Raw genomic sequence first — 26,506 nt, forward strand, 5'->3', positions numbered from 1 at the left:
CTCCAGATGCACTCCCTTCTGTCTCTCCTTAGAAAAGAACAGGCTTCTAAGAGCTAACAGACAAAGATGACAGAAGGAAATATGGTAAGATGGAGCAAATACTACCGTACTAAAGACACGGCAGCTCAACAAGAAGAAAAGAGTCCCAAGAGCAGGCACAAGAGTGAGAGATCCACTCATTCTCACAGTCAGGAGTTCCCTAAAAATACTGAGCTAATAGCTATACTATATACACAGAGGACCTGGTGCAGACCCTTGTAGGCCCTGCGCTTGCTGCTTCAGTCTCTCTGCACCCAAGCACAACTTTTTAACTCTCTCTCTGTGTGTTTATATGTGTGTCCTTAAAATTAACTACAGGAAATATTTCTTACCAACTTTTGGTCCACCATCTGCATTATTTTTCCACTTGGCACAAATGCATTTACTAAATTCTTGAGGGAATTCACTATAGTCCTCACCTGAAAAAATAAATAAAAAGACATAAAGTAACTACTGAGATTTAAGATGAATATTGGTGTCATGAAAACCAACGTAGACCTTCTGACTTATTCAAAACAGATAACAAGCCGGGTGGTGGTGGTGGTGGCGGCGGCGGCGGTGGCGCACACCTTTAACCCCAGCACTCAGGAGGCAGAAGCAGGCAGATCTCTCTGAGTTCCAGGCCAGCCTGGTCTACAAGCTCCTGGAGAGTCAGAACTGTTACACAGAAAAACCCTGTCTTGAAAAACAACAACAACAACAAAAAGGTAACAAAGCAGTTCAATTTGGAAGTATTTTCGATGACTATGTAAACAGTTTTCTCTTTAAAGTAGCATTGCTTCTTAATCATTTAGATGGAGGGAGACAGTACAAAGGGAAGGAGAAACTTTTCCCCGCCAAAAGCTACAGGGAAATGACATATTTTCCTCTATCAATTACTATACATGGCAGAAGAGCATCAAAAAATATACCTTTAAACTTACTAATTTTATTCATGTGTATGAGTATTAGCATTTATGGATAGGTACCACATGTGTGCCTGGTGCCCACCAAGGCCAAGAGGGCATCAAAGTCCCTAGAACTAGAGTCACAGGTGATTGTGAGCCGCGCTGTGGTGCTGTGAACTGATCCTGAGTGCCCTGAGTGCTCTCAATTGATAAGCCCCTTTGGTAGTATTTTTGAGATAGGGTCTCACTATAGCCAAGACTGCCTTGGAACTCATCATGTGGACCAGGCTGGCCTCCACACCTCACACTTGTCCTGCCAGTCTCCCAGCTGCTTAAAGGATGGCTATGGGCTTCCATACCCAACTTATAAAGTACTTCTTAAACAGCAGAGTTATATTCTATAACATCAGAAGAAGATTTAAGATTTATAACATACCATTGGTGCCTTGTGAGCTGCTAATTCTTGCCATCTTTTGTAGGGTGGTAAATCAAGATTTATGGTATACCACGGAACTGGTCCTCTGTATCTGCAATGAGAAGGCATCATCTTGAAATTTGGAAAGTGACTTTCAGGAGGAGGTCATAGAGCTGAAAGGATGGACTAGACACATATCCATAGCAACAGTATAGAAGTTGGTTACTCAAGCAAAATCTCCAAAGGAAGTTGAGTTTGCACCCGGTGCCTCAGCCCTCTTTTGCATATACAATCTGAAGTAGACTCAGGGATCATAGAATAGATTTATACATTCTGAACCAGCCATAGTATTCCCAGTACTCAGGATGCTGGGCAACATCATGAGCCCTGGCTCAAAGAATAAATCATACAAATAAACAATTATACCTACTGGGTCTGGAAGGTTAATATGACTTGGTAATGTGTGAGTCAACTGTGGTTCAAGAGCTACAATTTCAAATACTTAAAATACTGCTGATAGAAAATGCCTGCTTTTGTTTTTTTCCTAACTATAACAATTTAGTCTAGGCCTGGGCCACTAGACCCTTCTAGACATTAGGACACTTCACCACTTGGTTTTCCAGTCTGGAATGCTTTGTCAGTCAGCCTAACACTATTGTCAAAGCACTGTCTCATATGATGGCTTCAGCGAGGTCACCTTATAAGCCCACAGTGGCAACAAACACAGGCCTCCCATGATCGACTCTCTGATTCTCCCTATGCCTGTGGACTCCTCTTATCTGCCTCGAGCAAGTCCAAGTCCAAGCACCATTCTGTCACACACATTCTCAATTTCCTGCTCTTACCCACGGCAATCTCTGCTATGAGGATATAGCAACGTCCACCCCTTATTAATGGAGCTGGGCCATTTTTCTGGTGGGCAAACTCTACAATTACTCCCACTCATACAGCAACTCCATTTTCTCACCCATTTGGGGACCGGGGATTGAGACAAGGTCTCATATATCTCAGGCTGGCCTTCATCTTGCTGTGTAGTTAAGGATGGCTTTGAATTCAGGCACCTGTACTCTTTCTGGCTCCCCCCACCACGCACTGGGATCCCTTCCATGTGTCACCACATTCCTGTCACCACACTAGCTCTTCTCTAGTAATTTTAAACAAATTGAAATAGCTTTCGAGGGTGTGGCATTCAACGATTTATCAGATTAAAACTAAACCTAAAAACATCCATCACTTGAGCCATGTATTACTGTAAGAAAAGGGTAGGGTACATACTGGTGTGTGTTGCAATGCTACCAGGCTCTTACCAGATCATCTAGCCTTATATTTACAGCCAGAAAGAGGTTATTTCCTGAAAGTCATTTACTGGGTCTGTGTGTAGACTTTATTACCATGAATATCTGGTTCTCTAAATGGTGCTGAGCTTGGGACCCAGGTATATGTACAAGATTTTATGGAACTGTTAGCCAGTACCCATTCATGTTGTGATACAGATGTGGAGAGAAGTGTACTCAATTTTAGAAATATACATTTAAACAAAATTACAATGACTTAATTATAATTTTGTTTAAATGTATATTTATTGTATGTATATTTATCATATGTATATAAAATATATAATTAATTTGTTGTTCTTTTCAAGTTCCTCAGTTCCTTAGAAGCTGATACCTACATGAATACTTTATACTTAATATTTGTATACTTAAATATCTGGGGGGAAACTCTTTTCATTATGAAAATTCTAATTCTCTTCCTCTTCTTTTTGACTAACCATGCTAAATCGTGTCCCGTGGTTTAGTAATCTGTTACCCCATTTATGGGCTGATGGTACTAAACCTTTCCTTCCTCCAGGCTGAGCATCTGGATTCCCATGGCTAGATGCAATAACCAAGTGTTGCACTCCTGGAGCTCAGCACATTGGTGGCTGGTGTTCTACCTGCGAATTCCAACCAGCTGCTCCCTCTGAGCATCAACAGAGTCAGCACAGCCCTAGCACCTTCCATAAATTCCTGAGTCTTCTTCAGCTGAGTCTCAGATAGGCCCAAGCATTTGACAGAGGAAATGGAGAGCAGAGAAGCTCACTATCAGAGAGGATCAGTGTTTTGTGGGAAGAGAGTGACCTGGGAAACCTTGATAATAAAACCTCACATTGTTTTCATAATTAAAGCTTAATTTAATCTGATATTTTATCTCACATTAAACATTTCTCTAAGGTTTTTTTTTTCAAGACAGGGTTTCTCTGTGTAGTTTTGGCGCCTGTCCTGGATCTCGCTCTGCTGGCCTTGAACTCACAGAGATCGCCTGCCTCTGCCTCCCGAGTGCTGGGATCAAAGGCGTGCACCACCACTACCAGGCTGGTATTCTTGAATTTAACAACTGCACCTACCTTATGAGGGTAGTGAAGCTTGCATGAAAGATGTAGAAAGCACTTAGCCTTAGTGATCAATAAATACTCCATAGTATGTTTTGCTACTCTACCTTCAACAGTGTAAATATCATGTGAGTTTTTGAGATTCAGCGTTTGCTATCCCAGTCACTGTACTATCAATCATAATATCTGAACCCAGCTGCCTTCCTAGGTGGCTTGCAAACTCACCCAAGTGACACAATGCATACATATACAAATAAGAGCAGGTGCAAAGCAGCTAATGAGCAGCAGAAAAGAAATGTTTAGAGGAATTCCAATGGATGTAGGGTGATGTGGCTGTCAGTCCCTTGATAGCTGCCTTGATGAGACTGGTCAGGCCAGACAAACAGGTGTCCCTTTCCTCCCTCACATTTGCTGGTGTATCCTACCTAGATTCATGCGCTTGATTGAAAAGGATGATCTCACAGGACTACGAAGACACTCATCAATTAAAGGTACGTGAGTGTCATCCTTAGCTCCCAAATGCCAAGAGCTATTGGTGTACAGTTCAGAAAAGAAAGGTTAAGAAAAGGGCAGAGGATTTCAGCGTTGAAGAGTGGGACAGTGAAACTGGACAAAATACAGCAGAAATAGCAAAGAGCAAGCCAGGAGAGAAAATACACACAGCATATAGGTATGGATGTAACACACACACACACACACACACACACACACACACACACACGCGGTAACAAGTTGTGTTATGTCTAATCGGGAAAGGTTTATAGTTTGTTAAAAAAAAATATATCCCCAGTTATATGTAAAATACATTCAAAAGAGGGTAGATTTAAAAAAAAAAAAAAAAAAGCCCTTTTATAGAAATTACTCGCTAAATTGTTCAGTGAATTGGGCAGTAAGACCAGTCAAGAGACACAATCAGGAAGGCAATGAAGGCCAAGATGGCACCAGTCATGATGGAAAAAAAAGACCTTCCCTGGGGTGAGCAGGAACAGCATTGGCTGGAGAATAATACTGCAGCTGGTTACTCAAATCTTTTCATAAAGGTGGGTGAATGAAGGCAAGGTGGGTTATCACAGTTCTTCTCAACCAACAGTAACTGATGCTCCATCAGCGGTAATGACCTTAGAGTATTCTTCCACTTTACTACAAACCTTTCATCCTTTGAAGCGGCATTCCCTATGCCCAGAACATTCCATAATCACACCCGCCAACGTGGCTCACGGTTGGTTTGCAATCTAATTCAAAGGACAGAACACCCTCAAGGACAAACAAGACACACAGATACTAAGGACTTCATGAGCAGCAGAAATGCTTAAAAGGGTGGACACAGGGTGACACTCCAGTGTCCCAAGGATACTGTGACAGAGTACAATCTAGGAAAGGGGCCGATTAGCCCTTATAATGTTACAAAAACTGAAAGTCTGAATTGTACTCTGCTTACCCATCCCCACCCCTCCAGTAGTCTACCGCATCTGGAGAGAAGGACCACTCCCTACACCGTTCCTTCACCCCGCATCCTGTTCCCTCCATGCCCCTCGCCTATACCTGCCTGTTCCTCAGGCTCATTTCATCACTAAGATCTGGAAAGACAAAAATGTAAACTAAAAAAAAGTTAGACTAAAATAAAACATGGCTTCTGTCCTTGTCTTACAGTTTTTTTTTAATCTTGTTTTGCCTGAAAGCTTTATCAAGTCAGGATTTATTTCTTGACTCTTTCAATGCAGTCTGAGGGCTTTCACCCAGGCACCACAGAATATATGGAGCTCAGGGGGTATACATGCCTCCATTCGTTAGCAGAAAAATGCTTGCTAGGGCATAGAGTAGTTTGGTGAGGGCAGGAATACTTCGCTTTCCTATTAGTTTCGTGGACAGGAAATGGACTTTTTTTTTTTTTTTTTTTTTTGGTTTTTCGAGACAGGGTTTCTTTGTGTAGCTTTGTGCCTTTCCTGGGACTCACTTGGTAGCCCAGGCTGGCCTCGAACTCACAGAGATCTGCCTGGCTCTGCCTTCCAAGTGCTGGGATTAAAGGTGTGCGCCACCACCACCTGGCGGAAATGGACATTTTAATCATATTATCTTCATATCTGCCTGAGTCATACACAAGAGGAAACCAAACTTTGTCTCCAGGTGGAAGACACGGCTTAGGTTTCCTTTACTACTGTTATTTCTAGAAGATCATTACAGATCTTTGCAGATCCGTACAGAGATCATTACAGGATCTGTGCACAGGACAATGGTTTGATCATCTGAGGTCACTCACGTTGGTCCAGAAGGAGGATAAGTTGATTTTCTGCAATCTTCTGTCCACTAAAAAACAAAGGAAATGAACATTTTAGAAAATTATAAATGCTTACCAGTTGAAGCAACCTTTTAAAAAGTATTATTTACTAAAACAAAACCATCTTTTTAGACCATTTCACTATCTTTGTTTGAGATTTATTATTATGTAGCTCACCCATGCTTACCTCAAATTCATAATCCTCCTGCCTGAACTGACTGAGCACTGAGATTATAGGAATGCACCACAACACTTGGAATTCAATACCTTTTTAAAAAAGATTTAGGGGCTGGAGAGATGGCTCAGAAGTTAAGAGCACCGGCTGCTCTTCCAGAGGTCCTGAGTTCAATTCCCAGCACCCACATGGTGGTTCACAACCATCTGTAATGAGATCTGACACCCTCTTCTGTGTACATAATAAATAAATAAATCTTTTAAAAAAAAGATTTAGGTTTTTATTTTATATATAGGCATTTTGCGCATGTGCACCACATGTGTGCTGATACCAGAAGGTGTCGGAATGGCCTGGAACTGGAGCTATCATTGGTTGTGAGTCACCATATGGTACTGAGAACTGAATCCAGATCTTCTGTGAGAGCAGTATGTACTTTTAGCCTCTGTACTATCCTTCCAGGACCAGCATTCAATCACTTTAAAGATAAAAGTCTTGCCTCTCAAATCCCCCAAACCATTAATGTTTCAATTCAGTTTACACAAAGACTAGGTATTACAATCTGGCTTTTTAAAATGATTATATTGGGTAAAGAAATGTAGAAAAGGAGATGGGAAATATTTCTATGTGTTGGGATAGCATGTCAATGGCTTAATAGGATGTAGCTTTACCTCAATCTTTGAGGCAACTCTATTGTATCTTGACCTGAGATTTGCATCTCAAACCAGATTTGCAGGGCACAATGCATACAGTATTTAATGATCTGGCCACAACCTACCATCCTAGTCTTGTTCCGGACACACCTCCGAAGAGCACGGGTACAAGCAAACACTTCCGAAACCTCCTACGCTTCCATTCTACACATGCCCTATGTCCTCTGCCCAGAATACCCACTCCCTGACCCGGGGAACTTCTAAAACCCAATCCAGACACTTCCTTCCCCCGCTTCCCCACCACCTCTCTCTGTGAAGTCCCATCTCCCTCCGGTATAAACACAGTCATCTCCTACTAGATATCCCATATTTGTGCACATCTCCACCACAATACCACATCGTGCTATAATTGGCTGTGTCTTCTCAATGCCATACTGTGTTCCCCGATAGGAAGGCAGTCCCAACACTGAGGTCACTGCTGGAGGCAAGGAATGAATAAGACTGCTTCAGGGGTAACTGTTCACACTCAGTGGCAAAACTGAATTTTCTCCTAACACAAAATCAGGCAAAAGAAGTTCATGTAGATTTATGACTCTTGTTACTTCTTCCATGTAGCAAGTATGTTTATCTCCTCACCCCCAGTGACCTAATACTGTTAAAGTAAAATAAAAAGCACAAATCTGCACTAAGAAGAGGTCGAGTAGGGAGGAAGCTACTGAAATTATATGGGGAGCTCAGACTAGCTGCTGAACTCGTGTAGGAATGGAAATCTCAAAATTAACTATTGATAGCATGGCGAGCAGTTAGAGTCATTTCACTCTTGACAAAATGGCCTTACCATTGGAGAGGTTTCTTGTTTAAGCATGTTGCAAGTGAACTCCTTAACACATAATATTAAGTCTATAGCAAAAAGTAGTTTGTGTTAAATACTATTGATCGTAAAAAGTTCTTGCTCAAAAATGCCTCAACCTCAGCTTGGACCGTAAAAAAGAAAACACTTTAGTGTTACCCAGCTGTTAGGTGCTGTCGTGTTGAAACGCCAGGCTCTCTGCTTCAGTGTCTAGCAAAAGTTCACAGAAACTCTGATGACTATGTCCAGGGGAGGCTCACAGTCTACAGGGCTGACAGTGAAAACGTAAGTAACAACTATAACTTTAGTTCAATACAACACAGTTTGTTTGAAACAGGATCTGATGGTGTGGCCATAGCTAATCTGTAGCTCACTATGGAGACCAGGGAGGCCTTGAACTCATGGAGCTTCCCCTATCTCTAAATGCTAGGACTGAAGGCATGCACCCCCATGCCCAGTGACACCCTGAATTTTTTAAAAGTTTTATAAATGTTCCTAAATAAACTTTTTTTGCTCAGAAATTTCTTTATTACATTTATTTATTGTTAGTGTGTATGTATGGGACATGTAAAAATGGCATTGAGAAATAAATGGTGCAAATATTAACCTGGTGATAATTCCAACAGGAATTCAGTAGATTTTTAGGAAGAATAAAAATATATGTTAAGAAAACAAACCAGGAACCTCAAAACATAGAGGGGATACAGGGGTGACATTAGCTTGGGTTCTTTTAGCATAAGAAAAAGGAAGAAACCAATTATAAATTCCAGGGGACAGGCCTACAAAGGTAAGGTACAAAATAAATATGAATAAAACTCAAGAGTTGCTGGGGATATAGAGCAGTGGCAGTAGCATGCTTATTTAGCTCTGGGTTCAATACCAATAATGCTACAAACAAACAAAACTGCATGATTTTGGACAACTGGTAGAGGACTTCAGAACTATAGGTAAATAAATAAAATCAAGGCATACTGGACAATGACCAATACTGACAAGTAAAACAGTTTACCATTTCCATTTTCACTGTTCTAAAATGAAACAGGTAACAACGTTCGGAAGGGGGTATTATTACCATTGCAATGATTCTATCAAAATTTACTAAGCAAGAGTAAAAACAAAACAAAAAAGTAGAACTGAAAAAGGAAGGAGAAGAACCCAGGGGAGACAATGATGTCTGGGATGCTAGCCAAGGCAATAAGGCAAGAAAAGAGCATCTGAAATGGAAAAGAGGTAATGTTTAATGTTGAATACAAAACTCCAAAGGAATCCATTAAAAACTTACTAGAAATATTAAGCATAAGTCTTCAAGACTCCAGATCAATTTACCAAATTAGCAATCATATATCTATAGAGTGAAAAGCTAAAATAAGGGAAAACTATCCCATTTACAAAAACATCCAAGGAATGCCTATGGACAAAGTACACATGTACAGTCCCATTCCATTACTGCATGCTGAGGCAGGAGGATCATAAGCTCAAGCCAGTCTGAGCTATAAGGGAGACTGTCTCAAACACAAACACAAAAAGGAGAGTATTTAGAAATAAACCTCGCCAAGGAAATTCAAAACCTGTACATCTAAAACTACAAAACACGGCCCAACAAAATTAAAGATAACATAGGTAAATAAAAGCTGTCAGGTTCATGGGGTGAAAGACTTAATTCTGTTAATGTGGCCAGATACCTAAAATCAATCCACAGGCTTCAGCAGTAAGAATGGCTAAAATAATCTTGGAAAAGAACAAAGTTGGAGGACTCGGTTTTAAAACTCCCTATAAGAAATGGGACTATGTGGGAAGGGAAGGGGTCTGCAGGAGGAGGGGGGCACAGGAGATGGAAGGGGAAAGAGAAAGGTAGGTATCGTGAGTCTCGTTGACCCCCACTATCACACACACACACACACACACACACACACACACACACACACACACACCACGAAAGCAGAAGGGGACTCTTTGGGGTACAAAGGGACCAGTGGAAGGGAGAAGGAAGACAAGGGACGGTACTGGAACACAAACACGAGAAAAGAAAAACGCTACACATGCACGAAAATGTCATAAGGAAACCTATTATTTTGTGGGCTTGCTAAAAACATTAATTAAAATGAAGCTAAAAATTTCCTACAATAGTAAGTGTAAGTTACTATATGATCTTCCCTCACTTAAACAAGAAAGTGGAAATCTTAGGGCAATCATATTAACAATAAGTCTTGACCACACTGGCTGACAGTGGGTGCTATCATGGGTATAAATACATAAAACAATGGAATAGAACCAGAAGTCCAGAAGTAAGTCCATATTTACAATGCTGCATATTGTATAGCTAACAATATACACCTATAACATTAAAAACATCTTACAACTTAGTAATAAAAAGGCAGCTTGATTTTTAAAACAGACAAAAGATCCGAGTAGACATTTTTTTCCAGGAGATATGCAAATGGCCCATAAGCACAGAAGAGACGCCCAGCATCATCTCCGCCTACTGTGATGAGAAACAGTAACAGCACATGTTGCTAAGGGCATGAAGAAACCGGGATCACTCAGGCTGAGAGCAAGATACAAACAGCAGCTGCTTTACCAAACCATCTGGTGGTTCCTCAGTCAGGTAAACAGTGCCATAAAAACCAGCAATCCTGATTCCAAGTCTATCCCAAGAGATAAGAAGACATAAGCTCCCACAAAAACATGTTTGTGATATCTACAGGAGTGTTACTCATACCAGCCAAAAAGTGGGAGAGCCCAAATGTCCAGCAACTGCAGGACAGACAAACAAAATGAGGTATGTCTTAGGATGGAATATTATTTGGCAAGAAGAAATGAAGAGCTGATACATGCTACAAGAAGGATGAGCCATAAACAACTATCCCATGTAGTAGATGCCAGTCACAAAAGACCATACACTGTATAGTGCCCTCCGAAATATACAGAACAGGCAAATCCATAGTGAGGTTGCTTAGGCCTGGGAGTTGGAAACTAATGGGTAAATGAGGAGGGCTCCCTCTTGGGGGGTAAATTGTCCTAAACTAAATGGCAACAATGACTGCACAATTCTGTGACGATGCTGAAGCTATTTTAGTGTGTGTGAGTGTGTGTAATACACACATGTGCATCTGTGCATCACACACACACACACACACACACACACACACACACACACACACACACACACTCATCTACTATGAAGGCCAGAGGAGGATACTATGTGTCCTGCCCTATCACCCTCTGCCTTATTCTTTTGAGAAAAGGTCTTTTTTAATGAACCTGGAAATCTGTGTTTTGGCTAGGCTGGCTTGGTTAGCCATCCCCAGCAATCCTCCTGTCTCTACCCTGATGGGATTGTGGGAGGACATGGTCACAATTGGCACATGTAGAGGCCTGAGGCAGATGTCTAGAATCACACTCATTGCTCTTCCACCTATTGACTGAGTCAGGGCTATTAATCAAACTCAGAGTTCACAGATATAGCTAATCTTGCTGGCCAGCTTGCTCTGGGGATCCCTTTTCTCCACCTTCTGAGCCTAAGAACTGCAGGCTGGTTATCTCACCCAATTGGCATTTACATGGATTTCTGGAGTCTTGAACTCTGGTCTTTGTAGCAGGCTTTCTTTGAGCAGCCAACCAGCTCCCAAGTCAAGACACGGAGATTTCTTGTTAGTTATGAACGGCCTTAGTGTAGCTTCGTTTCTTGCTAGCTCTTATAACTTAATTCAACCTGTTTCTCTTCATCTACGTTTTACCTAGGGGATTTTTACCCTTCTTTCATCTGTATGTCCTACTCTGTGTCTGTCTGTCTGGCCCTGGGAGTCTCCTTCTGTTTCTCACTTGTTCTCTCCCCTTCTCTCCTCCTTGAGCCTAAATTCCTCCTCCTATTTATTCCCTCTGCCCGCCAGCCCCGCCTATCCCTCTACTGCCTAGCTATTGGCCATTCAGCTTTTTATTGGACCAATCAGGTGCCTTAGGCAGGCAAGGGAAAACAACAACACATCCTTACATAATATAACAAATGCAGCATAAACAAATGTAACACATCTTTGCCTAGTTAAACAAATGCAACATAAACAAATGCAACACACCTTTACATGCCAAAGTAATATTCCACAACAGGTCCTCACAGTTGCATGGCAAGTGCTTACCCACTGAGCCATTGCCTCAGTCCTCCTAACTGTATATTTTTAATGGTGAACTGTACTGCATGAGCGCTATCTCCACAAAGCAATCAGAAGAGCAGAGACAGTGGGAAGGGTGTTTAAAATAAGCTCTCTATCCAGCATTGAGTACGATAGGCAACACCTGGACCTAATTAATTCTGCCATATATAGTACAACCACATCATCAGTATCAATATGTATAAAGATAACTTATTAATTTGTAGTGCCCCACATATCACAGCTGCAAACAATCAAAGAAGCTCAGCTGTAAAAACTTAGTGTGCCAGGAGACACCTGCTCTGGATGAACTGATACTGAGCAGGTAATTACCTGGTCAGCTAAGAAACGACTGAAGGTGGCTGTTCTCAGGAGTGGACTGGAGGAGAAGGAATGGGCCGGGAGACTAACTTTTCATAAGCCTGTCCATGTTATCCCACTCTCTTTACCCATGTACATCTGATATATATTTCCAAATATTAATTCTTTGACTTGTGTGGTTTTATTTTATATTATATGGGGAATTTTCAGAGAATTATTCTGACATTTTTAGATGTTTGAAACTATCGTTATCTGAAGTTATTGTAAAGCAATAAAAGCTCCCGCAAGCATGGCAAGGTGGTGCACCCAGTACTCCCAGCATTTGGGAGGCCTAGGCAGGAAGATCATGGGTTCAAGGTCATCTTTGGCACATACTGAGTTCAAAGCCAGCTGGCTATTTGAGTCCCTGTCTCAAATAACAGAAAGAAGGAAGGGGAGCCTGGGAGATACCTCGGTGAATAAAAGCACCAGCTGGGAAAAATAGCTGTGAGGACCTGAGTAAGAATTCTGAGAACCCTATAAAAGCATAGCACCGAGGACAAGAGGCTGTAACCCCAGCACTCCTACGGGGAGATGGGAGACAAAGACGGGAGAATGCCCAGAAGCTGGCGAGCTGCTAGCAAGGCATGTGAAAATAAAATGACCCTGTCTCACACAAGGTGTAAGGCGAAGACCAACAACCAAGGTTGTCCTCTGGCTTCCACATGAGTGGTGGCATGTATGTGCCTGCATTTAAACACACAAACGTGTGTACACACACACACACACACACACACACACACAGAGAGAGAGAGAGAGAGAGAGAGAGAGAGAGAGAGAGAGAGAAAGAGACAGAGAGACAGAGAGACACAGAGAGAGCCTAGTCCTTGTTTAATAAACTTTAGGATGGTCACCATAAAAGTAGTACTCTATTAAAGAAAGTCATTTTCAAAACATCATTTAGTGGGGGCTAGAGGGAGGGCTCAGTAGTGAAGAGCACTGGCTGCTTTTCTAGAGGACCCAACTTTCCAGCACCCACATGGTAGCTCACAACCATCCGTAACTTCAGTTCCAAGAGAACTGACACCCTCTTCTGGCTTCTTTGGGCACTGCACACATGTGGTACACAGACATATATACAGACAAACTACCCATACACATAAAATAATCAAACAAAAATAAAAGCTATTCTTTTAATAAGGTGAATAATTACTAACTTTATAAATGCAATTCTGATTTATATTAACATGAGCAACATAAAATTCTTCTAAGTATCCATACTTTTAGTTAGTGGACCTGAGAGCTAGATGGCTCAGGAGTTAAGCATGAACAATGCTCTTGTAAAAGACCCACATTTAGTTCTCAGGACCCATGCTAGATGGCTCACAACCACCTGTAGCTGGACCTCCAGGGAATCTGAGGCCCTCTTCTGGCTCCTGAGGGCATCCTCTCTTATATGGCACACACTCATACAAACACATAAATAAAAATAAGTATTAAGAAATCTGACTTGATTTACAAACATCCCATTTCTGCCCTTTCACTCAATTTCAGATGACTGGGGACTGTACAGTCATGTTCAGAGTGCTGGGCTCAGCTCCACTAGCCATGACACACTGGTGACAGATCAGAGCCCAGGGCTTCCCCTGCTCTACCACGGCTACCTACAGCATAGCAATAACATCAGTGCTTCCAGGATTGGGAAGACAGCTCAGGGAGTGGATAAAGTGCTTGCTGCTCAAGCATGAGTGCTGTGTTTAAATCTCCAGCTCACACAAAGAAAACCAGGCATTGGTGGCACACGCCCAAAGCCGAGGGTACATAGAAGCAGGACAGACCTAAGGACTTCCTGGCCAGCCAATACAGCTAAAATGGTTCAGGGTAAGAACTTGTCTCAAATAAGGTAGAGAACAATATAGATGAGGCATAATGTTACCCTTTGGCCTCCATATGTGCACACAGAGGAGTGAAACACACACACACACACACACACACACACACACACACACACACACACACACACACACTGCTTCAGTTTGATTCCTAACAGAGAATAAACTGCATATAGTCCAGATCTTTTCATGATAACCAGACTAAATTAAGCAAATAAATAATGAAACATACCATCCCTTCTTCATTATATTTGCATGCCATAGGATCTAAAGCTAATATAAAAATCAAATTACAGGCACATCTCTTATTGGACATCTGTGAGGGAAACTGAAAGTGGGCAGTCAGGTCTTTAGGAATTAAGCTGACCTGCCCAAGTGGTAAGAACTGAAAAACAGCTGGGTGTTGGTGGCACACACCTTTAATCCCAGCACCCAGGAGGCAGAGACAGGTGGATCTGAGTTTGAGACCAGACTGGTGTACAGAGCAAGATCCAGAATAGCCAGGTCTGCACAGAGAAACCTTATCTCAAAACACACACACACACACACATATGATCTGATGAAAATAACTAGAGAGACGTCTAGAAGATGAGCCAGGATATGGGGGTCTAGGAATAATAAGAACATTTGAATCCACTGGAGTATACAAGCTCTTCTACAGAGCATAAATGAGAAAAGGAGAAATAGTCAAAAGCCTAGTGAGCTTCCCATGTGTGTCAAGTAAAGAAGAGCCCAGCAAAGTTAACGCAGCAGCCCAAATGGGAGAGTTCAGTGTGACAGGACAGGCAAGGAAAGGGGAGGAGACGGGTTACCTCTTGTAAATACCATTGAGGATGAAATGCCCATTCTGCTTGGCGACTAGAGGTTATTGGTCATCTTATTCTGCATAGTATAGGGACAGAAAATAAATGACAGCAGGGTGAGGAGTGATTAGAAGGAAACGAACTGGAGTGAGAGAAATGACTGCTCTCAGTAATAAATCCGAGCAGATCTGGAAGATGTATGACAGTGAGCATAGGATTGTGTAATGAATTGCTAAAATGAGCTACAATTTTATGTGTGTGGTGAAACTGTTGGCATTAGCAATGATGATCACAAAGCTTCTATTAATCTCTTAAGCCCTAGATGGTTTTGTCCACGTTATTGTCCTACAAAGGAAAGAATACACAGGTATAATTTGTTCTCTTAGTGCTCTGCCAGAGTCCTTCCTGAACACTGGCATTGAGTCAGCCAACATGATAAACTAGGCTACTGCCCTCTTAAGTGGTTGATTCATCTACTGTTTATTTAAATATCAGTAGCTTACTAGGGTGCATTCAGTTAAAGCCCAGAAGACATGACAGCAACCACGTTTCTCTTCATCTGAATTATGTTTGTTAAGAAATATGCCCTTTTATTCTCCCGAGTGCTGGGATTAAAGGCGTATGCCACCACTGCCTGGCTCATCACATGTTATCTTAGTGGACTCTTCATAGATGCAATGGTGAAGAATAACTTAAGATGACCTTCAGTTACCTATACAGAAAAAAGCCTCAAACACAAAACTTTTAAAAAGCCCAGCTGATGTTCCAAACCAAATAACTCATTTGTCTTTTAAAACTAGCCCTCGCCGGGCGTGGTGGCACACGCCTTTAATCCCAGCACTCGGGAGGCAGAGGCAGGCGGATCTCTGTGAGTTCCAGGCCAGCCTGGGCTACCAAGTGAGCTCCAGGAAAGGCGCAAAGCTACACAGAGAAACCCTGTCTCGAAAAAACAAAAACAAAAAAACAAAAAAACAAAAAACAACAACAACAAAAAAAAAAAACTAGCCCTCATCCATATTCATATGTTTTGAAATATATTTAGTCATTTTGAAATATATTAGTGACCAGCCAAAATACATTTGGCTAGACTCTAATAGTTTATCATTTATATAATTATTCAAACTAAACAAACAAGACAACAAAACCTGAAAAGCAACTGCCTCCCATTCTGTCAGAGAATAAAGTTATCAATCTTCCAGGAAGCTCTGAAGGGCCTTTTGAAAACTGGGCCCTAATATCTTCAAGACCAGTGAAATTTTTTAATAGTGCCTCATCACAAAAAGCTCCCAATTTTTAATCTGTAAGTGAAGATTTTAAAACAAAATAAGTCCCCTCCACATAACACCTGTCTTTTTCTTATTTTAATGAGGAACAGTTCAATAATAAAATGGCCATAAACCAGACTACAAGGAAAATTACTGATTTTTGTTTTACACTTATTTTTCTTATACACAGAAGACCTGTGAAAACACTTCTCTAATCAGATCCCAGTAGACTGACTAAATTTTGATATTCATTATTCTGCATTGTGGGATATTTGTACACTGTGTGAAGGTGTATTATGGTGAATGGTGTAATAAAAATCTCAATGGCCAATAGCTAGGCAGGAAGTATAGGCAGGACTTCCAGGAAGAGAAAAGAAAAGGAGGAGGAATCTAGAGGGTGGAGTCACCAGACAGACAGAGAGGAAACAGGAGGTACAAGATGAAAAAGAGGTAATGCCATGTGACAGATGTAGGTGAAATAAACAGGTTAATTTAAGTTATAAGAGCTAGTTGAGAGACGCTTAAGCTAAAGGCCAAACTTTGAAAATTAATAAGACATCTCTGTGTCGTTATTTGTGAGCTGGCAGCCAAAATAAAAATCCACCTACAGTTGGCGCCCAATGTGGGGCATGTAAATCCACATTGGGCCTGAGAAAACTGGGGGGAAAAAAGTTCCAAGTAGGCTCTGTGCTTGCAGCATACACGGGCACAGCTCTTTTAAGAGGCCCCGCTACCAAGCACTTGAATGGCATTTATGAGCACCTAGCAGCACACTATTCGGTGGCAGGAGACTAGGCAGAAATGCCTACTGCAGCGTGGACCCAGAAACTTCCCAGAGCTTGGGTGGATAAGACCAGCTCCAGGCCGGGACCTGCAGGCGTGAGGTTCCACTCTCACCAACCAAAAGGGAGCAGAACCAGCTGCCAGGCCATGTGTTAAATGGAGCCATGTGCAGACAGCTTAGCTGCTGCTTAGCAGTTTAAGGTTTGGCTCACTTGGTCAGAGAACACTGTAGACACATAGAAAGTCAGGTCTAGACTGAGAAAACGTCTGAAGAGATACAGTATACTTTAAAATGTACTGAGATACTAAAGAAAAAAATGTATAGAAAGTTATAAAAAAAATAGCTTAAAAATAATAAAGTCTTTAAGGTAACATAATAGGAAAAAGCCACATAAAGATGGGAAAGACACAGGGCATCTGGATCCTGTATGGTGCTTTGTTGACTTTGAATTTTTTAAATGCTAGTGTACAAAAAAAAAAAATAGCTGCTGAGAACCAGTGGATTATAGAAACTGCTAAATTAAGCCAACATATATATTTTAAGAATGTCTTCACTACAGAATGGAAGTCAAAAAGTATGTTGCGTTGGTGGAGAGGTTATGGCTTTGTTCTCACAGGAAACAAAAAGTTATGGTTCTTTTCAAAATTAATGAAGATCAGATTTGACTGGGGGAGACCTCCTGAAAAACTTGACTACAGACATTAAAAAAAAAAAAAGAAAGAAAGAAACCAAGAAAGACTACAAGACAGGTTACCTATATGCTGATCCCTCTACACGGGAACATCTCTGAGACTGGATGAAACATGATAAATTGTGCTGGCTACAGAGTTCCCATGAATTATTATTACATGTCATCCTTTCATATGACACAGACACTGGTTTAGTTACACAGTCCAAATGGACTTATACGTTGGCAGATGCCTTTTGCCTGCTCAAACATAAAACAAAAAATCATCTTTAGCTGATTTGTACACACCACACATTCCATACTTGTGTTAATATAGACATATATGTTACCTTTAAATGTTCATGTGCTTTCAGATAAAAAAAAAAAAAAGGACCAGGCATCAATAAAGACAAGTAGCCCAGGTAATCTCAGAATGCCTCTGTTGCAGTTTCCTCAAAATTCTACATCTAGAACAACTTCAAAGCTGCTAGCTGAGATGGTCCAGCCTCAGACTATCCAGCCAGAACTTCAGATAAGCCCTGCACTTTCCCATCACACTGAGACTGGACAAAAGCTAGCTCTCCCAGGGCTTGACCATTATCTCAATTTTCTCAGGGTCTCCTAAAGATGCCGTCACTCCTAGACAACAGGCAGCAGTATAAAGAACATGACACCCACATTCCCAAGAGGTAGGGTGGGTGGGTTTTGGTAATTTGGTGAGTATGGATGTTTGTCATCATTTAGAGGTATTGGTTATAAGTTGTTATTGTTAATGGTCAGGAAAAAAAGGTGAACAAAGGAGATTAGATTCAGGGATCTCTTTATGAAGGGGAAAAAAGGGGGATATAGAATGCTGGGATAAAAGGTTAGATTGTTGAATCTACTTTTGAACACCCATTAGTGTCAAATATTTTATATTAGTATGGATTTTGTATATTAATACTCCTTTTTTCTACTCTTGTTTAAGGTATTGTACATATGCAGTTCATTTAAAAATGTAATGTAGCCGGGCGTTGGTGGCGCACGCCTTTAATCCCAGCACTCGGGAGGCAGAGCCAGGCGGATCTCTGTGAGTTCGAGGCCAGCCTGGGCTACCAAGTGAGCTCCAGGAAAGGCGCAAAGCTACACAGAGAAACCCTGTCTCGAAAAAACCAAAAAAAAAAAAAAAAAAAAAAAAAAAAAAATGTAATGTAAAGTTCTAATCCTTAAAAGGTATTATTATAAACCATTTAGGATAATTAAGAAACCAAGCTAATAGTTAGTCATCTCTAACAATTGCGGTCATGTTAGGTATCTTTTCAAGGCCATACAGAAATATATTTTAGATAGATAGTCTTCAAACACTTCAAAGACCTACAGATTATGTCATTTAAAATGTTTTAATAACACAAGGCTTTTCATGACAGTGAGACATGTTTGTTCCTGGCAGCACCAATATAATTGAAAAAAGGATGATGGACATCGAAGAACCTCCATATGGAGTTTCCTTTTATTGTGGCAAAGCTAGCCATTTAGGTTAAAAAAAAAAAAAAAACTGCCCTGGCCTTGACTACTGACAGTGTGCTCTACAAACTGGACAAGCAGGACACAAAAGAAAGCGACTACTGAACTTTGCCAAGACAAAGTAGGACAGTCCTTCAAAATTCCTGCTTCACAGAAAAGTCTGTCAGGTAGTCTAGGCCTATAGGCCAAAGATGGATGACCCAATGTTACAGAGGAACCTTGTATGACTATCCAGGCAGCCAGCTGTCTCTGTCATGTCTATAATTTTGGAAGTTGCTTATTCTGCACTCCCTGTTTACTCAGGTAATAGATCCTTCTCTAGTCTTTGATGGAGTAGAAGACCAGACAGTTAGAGTTACAGTGTTCCTTATTACAAAATTCAGAAAAAAAAAAAAACAACTTACATAAGAGATGTAAAGTTTATAATGTTGAGAAACAAAAGCTTACATTGTTTATCTAAGAAGATGTTTTAAGGTCTAAAAAGATAGAATAGAAAATAGTTTAGGTATAAAACTTTGGACTCACTATGATAGGCTAGATAATACAGTATTTTCTCTGAATTTGCCAAATACAAATGGACTGGACATTGTGAATGTAATTCTTGCCTGATAATTGTTCTTGTTATATATAGTTTTACCATGTTAGTTAGAGTTAAAAACTTTCCCTTTTTGTTTAGAAAGGGGGAAACGTTGTGGGATATTTGTACACTGTGTGAAGATGAATTGCTGTGGTTGGTGTAATAAAAAGCTCAATGGACAATAGCCAGGCAGGAGATATAGGTGGGACTTCTGGGGAGAGAAAGGAAGAGGAAGAGGAATCAAGGAGGGTGGAGTCAAAAGACAGAGAGGAAACAGGAGGTGCAAGATGGAAGAGAGGTAAAAAGCCATGTGACAGAATGTAGGTTAATATAAACAGGTTAATTTAAGTCATAAGAGCTAGTTGAGACAAGCCTAAGCTAAAGGCCAAGCTTTCATAGTTAATAAGTTTCCGTGTCATTATTTGTGTGCCGGCGGCCAAAAGAAAAATCTGCCTACAGTTTTGAGTAAAACGATTAAGTCAATTAAGTGCTATTGATTTTTCGATTTTGAAAACAACTAAATATTTTTCGTGGGCTAGGGATGTAGCTCAGTGTTAAGAGCTTGTCTGGTGTGTGCAAGGTCCTGGGTGAGCACTCTAGTACTAAAAGAGCAAATAAGGAAACAAACAATAAAATATCTTTGCTTAAAAACAAAGTATTAAGAAATAAAAATAATAACCAGAAACCAGTACATGAAACTACTCTGCGGTTCCCAACCAACACCAGTTAACACCAGACAGGCATGTAGGACCCGGGGAATTTCTGCTCTGTTCTTGGACAGAAACACACTCAGAGAATTAAGTTCCTCAGAGACATTAAAATGAGACAAGGCAAGCTTATGTCATGGTCATGATTTTGTCTACACATTGATAAAGAGCACCACATAGCTCAAAACACAACCCTTCTGCTGCCAAGAGAAAGAATGATACTTGTTACCCAATCTAGACAAATCCTGGATTAAGTTCAAATTCTCTAACAAGTTATTTTTTTTTAAAGTTGTTGTTGTTTAACCCCGTGGTTGGTTGAAAAGATTTTCTCAATCCTTCACTTCAACACTAAACCTAATTTGCTCAACTATTACTATGTCCCTTTGGTAATCTTTGGATAAAAGGCACTGGCTATCAAAATACCAAATCTTTTCACTATTCTCACAATCCCAACCTAGCTCAGAAAATTAATTCTCTATCTGCACTAGAGCAAACATTTGGTTCTTCCTTATGATATTTCAATCGTTTGTACATACTATGTTTTGGTCACTGAAATTACTCTGGACAGTTTTCTGCATTCATCTATCTGCTAAGTGTTTACTATGGTGACTGGATAATATCCTGCCTTTTCTTTTCTTTCTTTCTTTTTTTTTTAAACTCAGAAAGCATTTCTCCTTCTAGGAATAATAAACTCCTACTGTTCCCACTTTCGATGTCCTGCCGTTTCCACAAGTCATCTGGCTCAGGTAAGGTACATCCAGGTTCCTAGTTATCAAATATGCTGGCACCAAGACAAAGCAAAACAAACAGCCTTAGGTCTATACTTTGTTTTAAAAAAAGAAAAAGAAAAAGAAAAGAAAAGAAAGGGGGAAAAAGCAATTCATGAAGTGTCGGTGTCAGGCTGTGGCCAAGAGCCTGAATTTTAAAAATGTTCCTGTGAATAATGATGTGACCTCTGGCTAGATTTTCACTCTAGGGCTACTTCCTATTGTATTAAATGCAAGAGTCACGCTAGTCCCGCGCTGTCCCTTGCGGTTTTATAAAAATAAAGTCCCGTGGCCTTGCGACTTGGTCGCGCAGCACCACGGGACAGGCATTCCAAGACTGGGCGTGAAGGCCACAGCCAGTGCAGCTTGCTGGGGGCTGAGGAGTCGGGGGCGGGGGGGTCCCACTATCTGGACAAAGACTGCATGTGATCCACAGCTTCCTGCGTGGGCTTCTTCAGGAGAAAGCACTTGGTAACCGGGCAGAATATGCCGAAGTCAGCGGGCAATCGGTAGCTTTTCCTCTAGAGAGTTCTGCCTACAGCTGGTAGTTCAAATATTAACACCAAGACTGGAGAAGGATTGAATCCTACCCAGTCGTTCATGGAGGCTAGAACTTCCCTAAAACGTGCTCCCTTTCCAGAGGGCACCAAAGCGACTCCGCCCGGGTTTGCATCCAAGCTCCGCGGGACCAAACCTTAGGTCCCCGCCAGATGCAGAGGGCGAGCAGGTGTGTCCCTTGCTCCCCACCGCCCCGCCACAGCTGCGCACCCCTGCCTCCCCGCCTGTGCCTGCACCTGCACCCCCATCTGCGCCTCGGCTGGAGCTCACCCACCGGCGGCACTTGCTGTGCCTGGGCGCAGGTCACAGTCGCCGCCAGGAGGACCCAGGTGAAGAGACTCGGGCCCAGCATCTTCCCGGCTGCGGGCGCTGCTCCGAGGGACTCCCTCAGCAGCCGCCGCGGGGACCACCTCGGCCTGGAGCAGGCCGCGCCCCCGACGCGTGACCAGCTACCCCGAGCCACACCATCCACGGCGGGGGACACGCCTGGAGCCGCGGGCCCCTGAGTGTAGTCCACGCACAGGGCCAGAGTGGGGCTGCGCCCCCGGCACTCCGGGCAGTGGTTTCGTCCAGCCTTAGCCACGCCTCCCGGGGCGGGGCTTCCAGCTTTCCCCAGGACTTCACCCTCTTGGATTGCCGGGGCTGGGGCTGGGCCCGGGGTGCAGGAGGATCGATCCCTCCCGGCAGGACCCCACGGACTCGGGAGAGGTCGGCTCCTAGGTGTCGTGGTTCCTAAGCCCACCAAACGGTCCCAGAGTCTCAGAGCATAACGTCTGACCCAGTTTGTCCTCCGGGGAAGGCTGGCCCCAAGTGAGTCACCCTATATATCCTGCCCAAGGGGGATCACTGCCTTGAAGGGCGGGTGTCTGGGCCAGGACCGGGAAGTTTCATCACTCGGGGTGCTCTAGGCTGTGAATTACCAGCCTGGGATTTCACGACACTGCTAAATGCTAAGATTTGGACTTTGATTTCTTTTTTGCTCTTATGTCCGAGGTTGGAGAGGTCGAAGGGTGGGACCTTCATCGACGTATTTGTTGAGTTATTCAACTAAAGTGTTTTCATTCAGCTCATGAGACTTCAGGTTAGCCGACCTGACCTAAACCTAGGACAGGTATCTTCATAGTTTACTTCTGAAAAGCAGATCGACAGAAGTATAATACTTGCTTGGCTTTCGCACCATCCTTGGACAAGGCTCGCCGTAATAGGGTGAGTTACCTAGGATCCAACAGGAAAATTTGCCTTCTGGGTTTACATTTTCTGCTTCAACGACAGACATCTCACAAAGTTTTGGGGTTTTGTTTTGGCAGGAGTGGAGTGTGTGTGTGGGGGTTAATGCTGCTTTAAAACTCATTCAGAACCATTAAAATCTGATTTCATCCCCACCCCACCCCAGTGCTGGGGGAATCTGTGTATTTCTCCTTTTTTCGTGTGCGTGCGTGTGTGTGTGTGTGTGTGTGTGTGTGTGTGTCTGTCTGTCTGTCTGTCTGTCTCTGTGTGTTGTAATAGTTTTGCCAGTTATATTGCTTCCTTAGAAAATGCAAACAAGGCGGGGTGGCAGTGGTGCACGCCTTTGATCCCAGCACTCAGGGAGCGGGGGCGGGTGCCGGGCAGAGCCAGGCGAATCTCTGTGAGTTCGAGGCCAGCCTGGTCTACAGAGCAAGATCCAGAACAGGCACCAAAACTACACGGAGAAACCCTGTCTTGAAAAACAAAACAAAACAAACAAAAAAAAAAAAAAAAAAAGAGAAAGAGAAAGAAAGGAAGAAAGTAAGAAAGAAAGAAAGAAAGAAAGGAAGGAAGGAAGGAAGGAAGGAAGGAAGGAAGGAAGGAAGAAAGGAAGAAAAAGAAAGAAAGAAAGATGCAAACAGTCCTTGTTGAAGGTTGGGAAATGAGAAATTGATGTGGTTTTCACCACCCTAAATTCGGAGGCATATGATAAACAAGTTGTTTTCTTTGAGGAAGTTTAAGTGTTGAAACACAGCACAGGACTGACACCCACTTGGGTTCCTGCTTGGGTAAGCAAGATCGGGAAACACTTTTTGAAAGGGAACACTGTGGGCAGCTTAGGCCCCAAACTCAGGATCCCGAGGCAGCAGGCTACTTTCAGTCACTGACTGTGGTTTCAAACTGGTCTAGACCACACAGCAGGACTTCATCTCCAAAACAGAGAAAACAGAATACTGACACACACAGCCCTCTTCTGACACTAGATGTGAGGAAGCAACAAAGAGACACGAAGTTCTTCCCTTATGAAGCTTACTAGATGGGAAATAGTAAACACCATGCACATGAGCATAGTCCAGCCTTTTAATATAACATTTGGTTTAAAGAAATGTAATGCCCGGCGGTGGTGGTGCTCGCCTTTAATCCCAGCACTCAGGAGGCAGAGTCAGGCGGATCTCTGTGAGTTCAAGGCCAGCCGGGTCTACAGAGCAAGATCCAGGACAGGTACCAAAACTACACAGAGAAACTCTGTCTCGAAAAACAAAAAAACAAAAACAAAATTATAGTGCTAAGTTTAACTACTTCAGGACTTCCAAGCTCATTTCTTCACGCTAACCAAAACTGAGGAAATAATGTATATTCATATAAATGCTTTCAACATAAAGGCATTTTCAGGCGCCAGGCTGAGCTCTCTCATTCAATTGATGAGAGAGAGGAGGGATTCTGCAGGCAGAGGACTTCGAGATCATGATGGGAAGAAGTGCAGAGATGACCGGCCACACTAGTGGAAACCCATGAACTGTATGTAGACTGGTGTCTGTGAAGCCCCCGGGGGACTGGACTAGGCCCTCTGGATACGGAAGAAGGTTGTTTGGCTTGAACTGTTTGGGGAACACATAGGCAGGGGGTTCAGGATCCATCCCTGGAGCATGGGCAGGCTTTTGGGAATCTGGTACCTGTGGTGTGGCACCTTGTGCAGCCTTGGTGCAGTGGGAAGGGCCTTGGACCTGCCTAGGCTCAGTGTGCGGGGCTCTACTGACTCCCCATGGGAGACCTTGATTTGGGGGATGCGGGGATGTGGGGTGGCTTGGGAGGGAGGGCTGGGAGGAAGGAGGAGGTGGGATCTATGGGTGGTATGTAGAGTGAGTAGAAAATTTCTTAATAAAGAAAAAAAAAGTATGTAAAAAAAAATAAAGGCATTTTATGGAACAAAAACAAAACAAACAAAAACAAGGACATCAGGCAGAAACTGAAGAAATCTGGAGACATGATTGTTAGTTAATGTTTTTAAAGTGTCCAGCATATTCAGCCAGTGTGGCTTGAGCAGAGGAATGAGGGAGAAATAAATTAAGTCAGAGGTAAAAGAAAGAAAAACAGATCAAAGACAAGAGATATTAAAAAGACTGGCACTTCCCTCTGGGGATTTTTATAGTGCTGAATACACATGTTCAGTGTTGAATCTGCCTAATTACCATGAAGTTTAAAGTAAGTCTATCAGAAGTAGAGAATCCCGTTTTTAAGTAGCTATTACCAAACCAAATGGCTAGTTGATTAGTTCACCTTAATTACCACTGAGAGTAACTTCAGCATGTCACCAGACCTATCTTTTACGTACGAAATAGTATTTGGTAGTTAGGTGATCTAACGAACTTAAGATGCTTCATAAGGACAGTTCACATAAATTGACATGATAGTCATATGCACAATATTCATATAAATAATTTTCAAAATCTACCTTATACTATTGATTTTTCTTTTCAGATAAATTAAACTTAAATCTTCTTCCTTGAGAGTACATCATGTTATATATGTTTCCCCTCACCACACACACACACACACACACACACACACACACAGACACTAACATCTTTTTAGAGTGCGGTGCTGGGCCTTGAACCCAGGGTTTTGCAAATGCTAAATGAAGCTTGTATCACTGACTTCTATCCCTGGACCCCTTTTTACTTTTTGAGTCAAGGCTTCACCAGGCTGCATTAGAGAACTCAAGATTTTCAAGTCACTAATATTACAGGTGTCTAATCTTTTTTTAAAATCTCTGTTCCCAATGCTAAAAATGTACAGAAAGTCAGAGCAAAATATAGCTATAGGAAACTTTATAGTGATTTCAGCATACTGATGTACCTATAGAGATGATGTTGAAATGTATATGTGAATGTTTATGTGTGTAGAAAAGGTGATTCAAACTCTCCAGAGAAGTATCAAGTCTGAGAATTGCATAACCTGTTTAATATGCAAAAGTCAGTGTAAGTATTTAAATTGCTCATAGGAATAGCTGAAGTTCTTCGTAACCCATAGACAGCTGAATCTCCTAGGAAACATTCCTAGGCTCCCCAGGTGGAGCTTTGATTTAAAATAATTGTAACTTAATCTCCTCAACCTAAATGAAATACAGCACTTACCCAGGAAGTATGACTCGATTTAATAAATACTGAGTATATAGCAGTTTGTACTAGAAGGTAAGAAACATGGAGATAATATTTCAGTTTGAAAAATAAGTGTTTTAACAGAATAGTTTACCATATTTAAATATATGTTTTTACAAACAAAAGGAAAAAAAGCTTAGAGGGGCTGGGTATGTTTTTAGACACCTGTAACCTAGAACTTCAGTAAGCCTGTGAGATCTGCCACGATCACAAATAAACTATGTATATTTAATTTTTTTCTAGTTTTTAAAGACAGGGTTTCTCTGTGTAGCCCTGGCTATCCTGAAACTAACTCTGTAGACCAGGCTGGTTTTGAACTCACAAAGATCTGCCCGCCTCTGCCTCCCGAGTGCTGGGATTAAAGGCATGCTCCACCACCACTCAGCAATTATATTTAATTTTAAAAGGCCTGGTACATTTAAAATGTTATATGTGTTTTAAGAGAAGTTTTTGTCTGTCTTCCAGGAAAGAATACAGATGATAAAAGGTAA

General features: G+C 41.9%; 1 protein-coding gene across 1 annotated transcript in view; it reads right to left on the reverse strand.

The window, feature by feature from the left end:
• The window catches only part of Asah1 (N-acylsphingosine amidohydrolase 1), a 35,183-nt gene extending 13,092 nt beyond the window's left edge, over window positions 1-22,091 (reverse strand). The window contains exons 1-4 of the mRNA XM_028872325.2: window positions 21,905-22,091; window positions 5,970-6,016; window positions 1,363-1,453; window positions 372-458 (exon numbers count right to left, since the gene is read on the reverse strand). Of these exons, the coding sequence (XP_028728158.1) occupies window positions 372-458; window positions 1,363-1,453; window positions 5,970-6,016; window positions 21,905-21,982 (303 nt within the window). The 5' untranslated portion in view covers window positions 21,983-22,091. The remainder of the gene's footprint in view (window positions 1-371; window positions 459-1,362; window positions 1,454-5,969; window positions 6,017-21,904) is intronic.
• Between the last annotated feature and the right edge of the window lie 4,415 nt (window positions 22,092-26,506).

Source organism: Peromyscus leucopus, chromosome 17, assembly GCF_004664715.2.
Source record: "Peromyscus leucopus breed LL Stock chromosome 17, UCI_PerLeu_2.1, whole genome shotgun sequence".
Lineage (NCBI taxonomy): Eukaryota > Metazoa > Chordata > Mammalia > Rodentia > Cricetidae > Peromyscus > Peromyscus leucopus.